Source organism: Ammodytes marinus (assembly GCF_949987685.1).
Source record: "Ammodytes marinus genome assembly, chromosome: 3".
Taxonomy (NCBI): Eukaryota; Metazoa; Chordata; class Actinopteri; order Uranoscopiformes; family Ammodytidae; genus Ammodytes; species Ammodytes marinus.
In genome coordinates, this window is record NC_137232.1 from 9,153,269 (window position 1) to 9,165,345 (window position 12,077).

Consider the following 12,077-nt stretch of genomic DNA (forward strand, 5'->3'; position numbering starts at 1 on the left):
GTAGCTTGGGGATCCCTCCTGAATCTACAGCTGCACAAAGCGGACCGTATAGCCCTCTTAACAGTAGCACTAGCGTGGGGAGCAGCACAAGCGTGGGGAGCACTCCTGCATCCGTGTCCAAACAGTCCCCCGGGGATGTCCGCCCTAAAGGTCCTATGCCATTCACTTCTGCAGATGCAGCAGATTTAGCAAGAAATTTCCTTTCCATCAAAAACATCAAAAACTACGAAACCATGCCTGAATGGAGGAAAAAGCTGTACCAACTTATTAGGATCCGAGGTTTCGCTTCTCCAAAAGCAGCAAGCTTTGCTGCAGAGCACTGGGAAATGTTAGCCAATGATCAACACGATGCGGCAAACATCCCCTCACTGCAGCCGTGCCATATAGCATCACATCATCAGAGAGTGGTCCAAAAGATTCAATGGAAAGCCAGCCCAGAGCCGGGTCTCTCTGACTTCCACCATGTGATCCCAATGTTCTCCCAACAAAGTTTCTTCCCTTCCAATCCCCGCGGGAAGACTCAGTATGGAAGACTGCAGTTTGACTGGATGAGGGGATGTGAGGAGGACAAGCTGCTGAAAGTTGTAGATGAAAGGAGGGTCTTGTACGATCTTAACAGATCCGTTTAGCAACTGGCCAGGTCTTCATTATGAGGTTGGTCTAACAATAAAATAATCTGGTCAAGCAATGCCCAGAATTTAGTTCATACTATGGAAATTTTTGTTGGTTGGTTCACTCATTTGGTCATGGCTGAAATATATTAGATCAATAGATTGGAACACACTGTTACATGCATGATCCTCAGAGGATGAGTCCTATTTTATGGTCTAAAGATTAGATTATCTTAAGTGCCATATGCAGGTAATACATTTTAATACTGCTGCAAAACAATGTCTTCCTTTCATAGACAATTTCATAATAGCTTTTGTGATCCGCTGTTCAACCCCAGCAGAAAGTTGTATTATTTAGGAGATAGGTCTTGACAACAATTGAACCTTTATTTATACAGGTAATCTCATTGAGACACATGGTCTCTTTTTCAAGAGAGAGCTGTTGAATGGATGGATTGCCATGCCATTTCATATATTCATGCTTCCTAGATGATGAATTCAATTAACTTTGATATGTCTTAACTTTCAGACCAAATGCCATGATATTTGTTACTGGCAATCATGTCCAATATCACCAATTTTCTACAAAACTAATATTTCCAACAACGCCAGTTGTACTTTGCATTTAGAGCTTATTAACTAATCAACATGTCAGCAAACTAAGATGGTAAACTCGCAAACATTTTCTGTGTGATCATGTTAGCATGCTGACATTAGCCTTGCAGTCCAAGCACTGCTATGTGTAGTGAGAAAATGAGATCATAAGGCTGTAATAATCAAGCAAAGAGTATTTAATAATGTGCCTCAGTACATCCACACATCTGCCAGGATGACTGTAGCCTCTTCCTTACTGTAGTACTAACTGAAATTTTGTGCAGATTTTATCTACATTTTAAAAGTCTTTATGGCAAACCGATGAAAATACATTGTCCTTAAAGGTTTAATATAATGTTGATTCAAAGATTTGAAGAATATGTTTCTGTTATATGTTAACTTTAAAATCCTGATGTACTAAGCTATAGTGTATGCTTAAAAACAAACACACAAACTGTAAAGGTAAAACACACGTAACTTTATTGACATTGGTCATGTAATTGGACATGATGTTTCAATGTGGCAGAACAAAGACAGTTGAGGATAGTGTCTAAATATATTTGTCATTAGAACGCATAATGCAACAATAAGTACTGTGAAAGAACCTTAATACAGAAACCTTCTTTATGGCTCATATTGTCTCAGTAGGTTTAAATTATAATACACAATAAAGACCTATAAATGAAAAAGGTGTTAAGCAGTAACTACGCAGTGGGTATACAGACAGAACATCTACTTTGGTTTATCAAGGACAAAGGTTTATTTAAGGCATACACAAATCACTGAAATGTGACATCTACTGAGATTGCACTTATGAAATGAATAACTATGACATTTAAAACTTAATTTTTTTCAGTCAAGTCATTTAGGCCAACAAGGCTGAAAATCTATTGCTTTTGGAAACACTTTAGGTTTGATATGTGACGCACAGCATCTTGCATGTGTTCATAGGGGCCATAAATCAATTTTTATTTTTCAGAGTAATGTGTAGATACAGCTCTAACAGTCCCAACTACTTTACAATTCTAACAACAATAATTCACCCTATAACCAGTTAATGGGAGCCAATGAGTCAGTTTTCTGCCCTTCACCTTTTAAACAGTCGATGATACTAGTGGATATCCACAATTGTAGCACTTACACCGTATTTAACGATCATATCATATACTCACAATTGACATTCTATATTACATCCGAGATACAATATCAGCAAAGCATAAAACAACGGTCCAGTGCACATGTAAAATCAGAGCAGGAAACTGTAAACAGATGTGGGGATTGCTCCAGCATTACACAAGGAATCTTCAGTCATGTTTAGGAACTGCCATGACACAGGTGGGGTAAAACAAGCTGCTCCTTACAGATGATCATCATGTGCATTACATATATTCTCTAAGAGGTAGCATGGACACCTCCTCAGCTGAATATGTTACCTTCAAGTTGAGCTGACTGAAGTGAATGCAGAAAAAGGTTCTTTCATTTTCCAGGAGGCCGACTTGATTAAACGCCACACTAGAACACTAAATACATTGTGGGTAAGGAACCTATACGCGTGAACGCGAGCTCAAGACAGAGAGTCACCGTTGGCTCTAGGCCATGGAGCTCAGAGCTGATGAACAAAATGACTAAATTTACATTATATTTCTTAAATTACGCATTTGAATGATGTGCAGTGTCACAGCAGTGTTGCTTGCTCCCAACCACACAATGTGCCCGCATTCTTAGAAACTAATCTTTGGTACCATAATGTTTTTATTTCCTGATATAATAAAGGACAGTGATGAAACGTCCTTGGTTATAGGGCAAAATATTTAAGAATGCTACTTTTTAGTGACATTCCATGAATGTACTGATACTATACTTATATATGCTATATTCAAAATCAATAAAAAGGTAATGTAAATGCTGTGTTCGAAGGCAATTTTGTGTCTCTCACTCATATTCCTAGTAAGGCGCTTTCCCTCTGGCTCAGGAGATGGTTCCATGGAGGTTCTGTATGAACCAAGGCTGGAACCAAGACCAGGAGTGCTACAGACCGCAGTGACCCTAAACAAGCTGATAGTGGGTCAGTTAAGCAGCTTCGTACCACACTTGAGAAAAATATTTGATCTGCTGTTTACCGAGCACACATGGCACCATACTCTTTTATCAAACAATGTCAAATGTGTAAATAAAAAAAAAAAAACATAAAATAAAATAAAATAGATAAATGAAGTTTGTACTTGACACAAGGCTGTGCTAGGATTATCTGGCGTCATTGAGCTGCCTGGCCACAGTCAGTATCTCCTTGGCTCCTTTGCTCAGCAGTAGTTTGGCCAGGTCCACCCCCAGACGCTCTGCTTCATCCTGGGCCTCGCCGGAGATCTTTATGGCCGTGACTCCCACTCGCTGGGCCCGCTCGTCCACCCGCTCTTGGCTCTGTCACACAAACACACGTTATCAATACAATGTTTAGTATGTGGTACGAAGGGCCCACGCAGGAAATTCATCAATGTGAATACAGTGGCTATGTGTTACCTTGTCAGCAGCGGCAATGCTGGTCTGCATGGTTTCCTTCAGACTGTCTGATCCATCCAGGCTGTACACTGCCCCCGTCAGGTAGAGCTGGGAAAAAACATCAAATTTTTTTTTTTTTTTTTTTTTACTATTTTACACTTTCATCCACTATTTTGTCTTCTTTATTTACAGCAAACAGTGTGGCCATTTTGAAATCAGATGGGGCAAAGGCTAACTCCAGATTTACAGTGAGCTTAGCATTTTGGTGGAGGATGGAATTGGGGTAAATAAAGGGTTTGAAGCAAGTGTGTACAGTAGTATAATATGGATAAGTAGACCAGAATTTCAGTGTCTTTTTTTTCTGTGGTTTTGCAGTAGTAAGAGCGAAACTCAACATTTAAAAAGGTTCAAATTTGTAATTTGGGTTTCTACTAGAACCATTTCTCATGTTATGGAATTCCTAGCTATTGGCTAGAAATGAGAAATCAAGGATCCATAGTTTAATTCATCATTATAAAGAAATGTGAATGAAAGATCTGCAATGTGGCGTCTCTAAAGATATGTGCTGTGTGATGTCTAAAGCTCAACAGTCAGGCGTAGCAACAGGAACTGATTTTGTCTTTATGCGAGTATGTGTCTGTCATTCTTACCTGGGAGTCCTTTATTTCAGTATTTACAGCCACTGGAACGCTGCACCCACCCTCCTAAAAATAAAATGTTCAATTGAATACATGGGAATTTCTGTAATTTTACAACTTGAAAATTAGTGTGTGTGTGTGTGTGTGTAGAGGGGAGAGGAGGGGGGATTGGTTGTACCAGGTGTCTGAGGAAGGCCCTCTCAGCTATGCAGCGCAGCACAGTCTCTTGGTGATGGAGGACGGACACCATCTCCAGGATGTCTTCATCTATGGTCCGGACCTCCACTGCCAGAGCCCCCTGGCAACACAAAAACAACAAAGAACATTTTAACACTAGTGGATGTAGTGTGGTATTATTAGCTATAACAATTATTAAGCCTTCTATGGCCAAATCCCAAATCTCCCCTTAGCCCTTCCCCTCTGAATTGCAAGATCGCCTCAAGGCTTTAGCGGCTGGATGGCCCTTCAAACGGAGATTTTCCAAATATAGAAACCTCCCATAAACTTTGAGAATCTTCAGCAAAAAAGGCAGAGTCTTCCACAAATAGTTTGATCTTGTAGGGGTGTCCCATTTCATAGTGGATGATTTCAACACCCTACCACTTGACACTATATGTTTTGAGGGACTATGGGTAGAGAGGTAGGGCCAAAAAATACAATCTGGATTTGGCCTATGTGTTATAGTCACGTTCATCCACCCTGTCGTGCTTACCTGTCCAACGGCGTACATGCAGTCTTCGGGCCCCAGGATCTGGCAGGAAAGACAATCAAGACAGTCAAATGAGAAATGTCCCCAACAAACTGTGAAGACAACATGCATAATAGTATGACCTTGTACCGTACCTGGCTGGTGCGGTTCTCCCAGCCCATCCTCTTGAGTCCGGCAGCAGCCAGGATGATGGCAGCATAGTCGTCCTTCTCATCCAGCTTCTTCAGACGCGTGTTCAGGTTCCCTCGCTATACACAAACACGGCTAAGGAAAAATGCAAACTAAAGACATATCTATTCTGGCTTTGCTAGGTCCTTCCACTTATAGAAAACGGGCTTAGACACCAATAAACAAGACTGATTTTTGTCTTACTTAAATCTCCATAATAGCCACCTTATTAACACGTTCATAAAAGGATACAATATCTTTGAACTCCAAGTGGGGGAATCTCTTCTTCAGCTGAGCGGCGCGGCGCAGTGAACTGGTGCCAATCACACTACACACACACACACACACACACACACACAATAAAGTAATGTTACCAAGCGTTTTTGATTTGAGAGAATTTTTTTTTTTTAATGAGTTGAATCATCCATTTGCCAGTACCTGTTTTCTGACAGAGTCTCCAGAGTCTTCCCTACATGTTTTGGGTGTAGCACAACTGCATCATGGGGGTTTTCTCTCCTAGAAAAGCAGAAGGAAGTAAGGGACAATGAGTGGTTACGGCTGGGCAAACGACAACCACAGTAAGCCTGCAGAACAAATACTAGAGATATCTGCAGTAGACGGTGTGTGTATTTGACTAGTAGTGAGCGCCAAGGACTGTTTCAACAAAGGCACAGCTGCTCTCCTGCACTCCGATTCACGGACTGTTGCTATTAAGAAACAATGAATACCTCATGAACTGGTTTTACGCCATGTCCTCAACCAGGCTGGTACTTGGCTACCTTTCCTGTCCCCTAGAAACTTAGCCTTTCACAACAACAGGCACTTTCCAATAAAGAGAAAAATGCTCAAAGAAATGACAGACAAAATTGTTGAAAACTATTCACATAATTATTTCACGTGGAACTCGCTCGTATACCCACAGAAACGTCACATACTTTGGATTTTGGCGTACGACATGTTTTATGCAACAGAGAAAGATGCATTAACTTGCCATTCACCTACGTGCAAAATATGATATGAATGGTTTGGTAATGCAACAGAGTGGACCTTTAATGCAACGCAGATGAAATTGTCTTTGAATTTCCAACCCCAATTCATTCAGACATACTGCAGGTGTGAGTGCACTCACTTGAGCACTGCCCCGATGGTGAATCCTGGAGGCAGCGTGGTGGGAAGGTCTTTGAGTGAGTGGACCACCAAGTCGACCCTGTAGGGAACACACACAGACAGTCAGACATACTCACACACACACAGACAGACAAACATACAGTGTGGCGGTGTGTGCGCTTCACATCTTCAAGAAGCTATACAGAGCACAGCCAGCTGCTAATACATCAAAGAATCAAAGGCTCTCTCCCTCCGCATGGATTTACTTTGAAGCACACTGCGGATGCTCTCAAGGGAATATGTTGTGGATAGGAAAAAAAAGGCCTGGTATGGGCTGATAACTGTATTTAATTTATTTTACGTCACTAGACCATAGCCTGCCATAAAAATGCTCTGAATTCATACAACATCGGGTATTGGCACTAAATAATCGAAACCGGCAGCTGCAATGTAAAAGCTTTACAAAGACCAGGGTGTTGTTTGTTAAGATGACACTCACTCGTTCCTCTCCAGAGCATTCTCCAACTCTTTGGTGAACAAACTCTTCTCTCCAATCTGCAATCACAAGAAGAAGAGGAAAAAACATAGCATTTATGTGTAATATTGAAGTGAAGACATTTACACTTTGTGCATGTTCCATTTGCATGTAGCGCATATCATCAAGCAGCCAAATATTATATCATACACTAAACCTGCTATGAGTAGTATAATCTAATTAACAGTAGGATTGTGTGATAAATCTACAATGCAGTCACCAGTTGCATGTGTGGTTGGAATATTAATACATTATTATGTGATTATTATTCATCCCAGTTCTACATTGTGTACTTGAACTTGCTGTTGTTAGCAGATGTTGATGGAGGTTAAAATGTATTTTTTAATGTAGCCTTTGATCTGTCCCCATGGTGACAAGCCTCACCTTTGATAAAGCTGTGTCCAGGATTTTGTCTCCGATTGTTGTCATGCCAACTGTAAGAGAAAGGACACCAAGGTTCAACAATGGGATTAAAACAGCTAGTAAAAAAACACCAATTAATCATCATTAAAGGAACAGTTCTACACTTCTTTCACACCTTCCTACATTTGTCCCACTTAGAGCTTTAAGTAGGAGTTCACCAGATATCATGAACCAATAAGAATGATAAAAGGTTAGTGAAGCCCAGTGTGTATAAACTCACACAGTCCACTGTCTAATCAGCTAATAAGTCTAACAACTTGAGTGGGTGTTAACAAGTACTTGTCAGTGTGCTGTAAAAAGAACAAAATAAAAAAACATCTGCGTAGATTCCATGGAGACCATATGGGCCACAATCAGAATTCTACCAGTACAGACCTTGGTCTAATTTTACAAATAAAAAAAATACTAAAACATTTTTTAGTCACATACTTAAAAAAGGTATAGTGTGTAAAAATTTGCATTTTGGCATCATCTAGTGGTGAAAGGCATTCTAGATTTCAACGCTCCCTTGCCAACCGCTCTGTTTCAGAGAATTTACAGAAGCTACGATGGCCTCCAGTCCAAGAACAAGAAGCTAGTTACTAAAAATGGCGTCATCCACCACTGCCACAAGTCTTTCCACAATATCAAGTGATGAGTTGAAGATGTATAGTTAATTATTATATTGTAAGCTAGTACTTATTCGTCTTCCAACAGGTGCATTTCCCCAGGACACCCACTACATATAAGGCCGTTAAGTTGGTCCGTTTCGTGTTACTGTAGAAACATGGTGGCATGCCACGCTCCTATGTAGATATAAAACGCTCATTCTGAGGTAAAAAAAAAAACTACTTTTAATTTCAAGCGGTTATACACTAATAAGAACATATGTCTGAATATTATATTCCATTTCTACCAAGTCTGTTCTGAATTTCCCTATACACACTGCACCTTTAAATGTACAATCATATTATAACAATCATATCCTATCTGCCCTCATTTACACATTGGCAAGTGGCAACTACGAAATAAACGCCATGAACCTGCCAGCTTCAGGTGCTGTTAAACTTTGTGACACAGACAACGTGATGGTCCTCACCTATCTCCAGGTGGACGTCAGGGTAGAGTCTCTTCAACGTTTCGGCCACGCTGTCTGTCTGGATGCGCGCCAGCTGCAAACAAGAACACAGCAGCGCTTGACTTTAGCTGGACCGCATTGATAGTTGTGAAAAATTGCAAAACAGCCATCCACAGAGCCAGTGAGCATGAAATCAGTATGGCAGACTGGAGGGGGAGAAGAGTTATCTCCAAAAGACATTGTTGAGCCAGAGCGGTGTTATCTCTGTGAGAAGAGCTGCAGACGTCTTGCTGTTCTGTATCTAAAGCAGCATGGTGCATCAGATAATTCACGTCTAACTGACACACTAAGACCCTGTAAGGCTCAGGGTCATTATTAAATAAGAGCTTAAAGCCTATATCAAAGAAAACACATTTAAAAAAGATGATTCAAAAAGACAAACTCTCTGACGTATATAAAGAAAAAAAATAAAGATAAAAAGTAAGATAGCTAACTAGTTATACAGGGCAGTTATAGCTAAGCTTGTGATTGAATTAAAGCGGTACCGTACCTGGCTCTTGCGGGTTCCAATCCGGATGACTCTGCTAACCTTTCCGTTCCCATCCTGCAGGGACATAAAAGAGAAATCAGTCAAAACGTGTTTCTGTTTCTGTTTTTAAAAATATATTCTTACCGAAGTGCCTCAATCATTCCCAACACCTCAAAAACCACTTCTAGAACTAGTTTGTCAATATTCGACAGAGCCCCTTTTCTCTGCTCGTCTCACCCTGATGTACTTGTAAGGTCCGTCCTCCATGACTGTGTAAATCGGCAGCGAGCGTGTGCACTGTGGAGGCTATTGTGTCCACTGTGTGTGTGTGTGTGTGTGTGTGTGTGTGTCTGGGACTGCCTGCCGTGTGCTGGTAAACGAGCTGTGCTGTGAGGTCATATAGCTTCAAGATACTGAACAGTGGTCTGTTTTACGGTATAACCCCGCTCCCTTCTCAAGGATCTCCTCCACCCCAAGATATCTCTGTTACCAAAAGATAACAGTGTCATTTCATTGAGTTTCCGTTATAAAAGGCAGGGAGGGGCCGCTATGTGGGCTCTTCTTGTGTATGAGGTGTGGTCAAGGGGTTTCGAGATACATTTCAGCGTTCTGTAGCTTAGAAATGTCCCTTTTTTGAAACTATTTATCCCTGAATGATCAGCTACCGAAAACAGAAAAAGACAAAACCATACACGTGAATGAATCATCTAAAGCGTAATCTGCCTCGGCTGCAATCAAAACTGAAACAAATACATTCAACTGTGTTAAGAGATCAAACTTGACATTTTTGTAATAACTGACTTACTCTAGCCTAAATAGAGGCTTGTTGTGAGTGGCTGAAGGTTGAAAGTGCACGAGTTGGTGACAGTAAAGACTTGACAAGTCATAACAAGTGTCACTGAGACATGTGAATTGATTAGAAAAAGGCATTTTGCTGTAGTGAAATATGAAATAACTAAAGTAAACCCATTTATATAAAGCATTCCATACAATTCAATTAAGATGAAATAATGGTACAAGTGGTTTACATTTGAAAAGTGGAGTATATTTCACAGATTTAGGTTTTTTATTCTGAAACCTCATTAAAAAATGGCCATGTCATAGAAGCATATAAATGTTGTTTTCTCTCCAGATCTTTTCCGTGTGTCATTACGATCGTATGTTTAGACGATGAAGAAGGATGATTAAAGCCAGAGTGCGTAACTTTTTCATACAAATGACCATCGGTTAACCTCATAGTTGATTAAGCCCATCAGCTCCACAAACACTCTCTGTATTTCTCATTATGGCGAATGCGTGATCACTTTATGCTTAACCTCATGTAGATGCAAAGACAGTGTTGTTGTTTCCTCAGAATTCCTCATGCGACAACAGAAGTTACGCATTAAAGCTTTAAGATATCATTTTATAACATAATAATTTGAGTAAAATACGTATGTGTCACTTCACTTCTCAATTTGATCCCCGTCTTGTTGGAACCCGAGTCCTACGTAAATACTTTGCCAATATCAAGCACAATTTTAATTTGTACTTTTACTTAATTATTTAAAAAAGCAAATGGGCTTACACTGGTAAGCTTGAGTGAAAATTTGACTTGGCAACTTTTCACTTGTAGACTAGTTGAGTAGGCTTTTAGCCTCTGGAGTAGCCTATCAGATTCTATAGCCTACTTTGGTTTAGCAGGCTAAATTAGTCAGTGGTGGACTAGGTAATAGTAATCTATAAGCCTCTGACAAATACAAATACAAACTGCAACTTTAACCAATGTCAATGTGGTGTAAGGAGGTTCTGGAATTGAAGGCTGTAAATGTAAAAGAAGGTAACACACCAATCTGTTTAATAGCCGAATGCCAGTCTACCTTTAGGTGCCTCTTGACTTGGAGGTGTCATTAGCTAACATTTTCGGGTAGTAAACGTTAATCAGGAGAACAACAAGGACACAGTTTAAGAGGCCTAGCTCTTGTGGAAACGTTTTTCGGATCACAAAATGTGTATAAAACACTCACACAGAAAAGCATAGTAGTCAAATCAAGCTACAAACCGTTCATGCTTTTTCTGAACTAGTTCAACTCCTAACTCCTTTCAGTGTTTGACAGATCGTAGGTCTCTTGATAACCATCCAATGAGGAACCGAGCCCCGAAACAGACATAGGCATTGACCAATCACCGCACTCCGATCTATGGCGCATACAAAAATGGCGCTCGCCATCCACGGCGAGCACTGAAGGTGCTTCATTCATGCTGCCCAGCCAGTGGGTCAGTGCTGGTTAAAACTTACCTTACTCGATCCCTCCGCCATGTCGGTAGTACGGTACCGTCTACCGACTCTTCACAAATCAACTGTGTGTACCGCTTGAGATTGAAGCCATTAAATCACACGAAATCCTTGAAAATAATCAGTGCTCCTCTCACACGGCTACCTTAGAAATGGAGGCGTGGCCTGCTGTGACATCACTCTGGACCGGCTTCAGCTCATTTCCTTGTTCCGTCTACTAGTTTCCTATTAGGGATTTCCTCCTTTGGATCTATAGGTCCATGCTTCGGATACTACTGACTGCCTACTTTTTACTATTTAGAGATATTTTTATATATAGGCCTATATCTAGATTCTTGTGGTTCCATAGGGTGTCAAATAAATCCTCTATGAAGAGTGACTTCACTTTGAATGAAATACCAGACAATAATAGTTGGTTATGCAGTGCCCTGTTTCTGTAGCCTTCCACTGTATGTCAGAGTTCACACATGTTTAAGAGGTGTTACCCCTGCTGTCTTGTATGAATGAATGCAGTAGCCTATATTTTAGCAAATCACTCTATTTAGAAAAAACACTGTAAGCCCTGAATCTACCTATCTACCAGGAGTGAGAATCAGGCATATCAATAACATGCTTCTTGAGATATTTATTTAGATATTTGAAATGCAATGTGTTGGCTGTTAGCGATTCAAACTGCTGTATATTCATTAAGGCATACTCTCTTGATCTTTCTTTTCCCTTTTCCTCAAATAGCACAATAGAATTTAAGTAGGCTATGCAAGCAAGTAGCCATCCACTGATATGATCAGAACTGTGGCTTAATGCATGCAGGTCAAGAGGGATAACCAGTGTAATATTTCTCCAGCTGTGGCTGATGATGAGCCCTACCTGTATATCAACTTTGGACTTTTATCTCAAGTGCCACACCTGGCTTTAACCACATACATGAGAAAACA

General features: G+C 40.5%; 1 protein-coding gene across 1 annotated transcript; it reads right to left on the minus strand.

Moving 5' to 3' along the window:
* Positions 1-1,668: 1,668 nt before the first annotated feature.
* On the minus strand, positions 1,669-11,297 carry LOC307270257 (porphobilinogen deaminase-like). Its single transcript, XM_080053451.1, has 14 exons — positions 11,146-11,297; positions 8,889-8,942; positions 8,360-8,432; positions 7,243-7,292; positions 6,823-6,878; positions 6,346-6,423; positions 5,655-5,732; positions 5,469-5,544; positions 5,183-5,296; positions 5,052-5,090; positions 4,518-4,637; positions 4,352-4,405; positions 3,723-3,809; positions 1,669-3,623 (listed from the first exon to the last, which is right to left on the minus strand). Exons 1-14 carry the CDS (start codon positions 11,164-11,166, stop codon positions 3,450-3,452), a joined length of 1,074 nt encoding a protein of 357 aa, XP_079909577.1. The 5' UTR covers positions 11,167-11,297; the 3' UTR covers positions 1,669-3,449.
* Between the last annotated feature and the right edge of the window lie 780 nt (positions 11,298-12,077).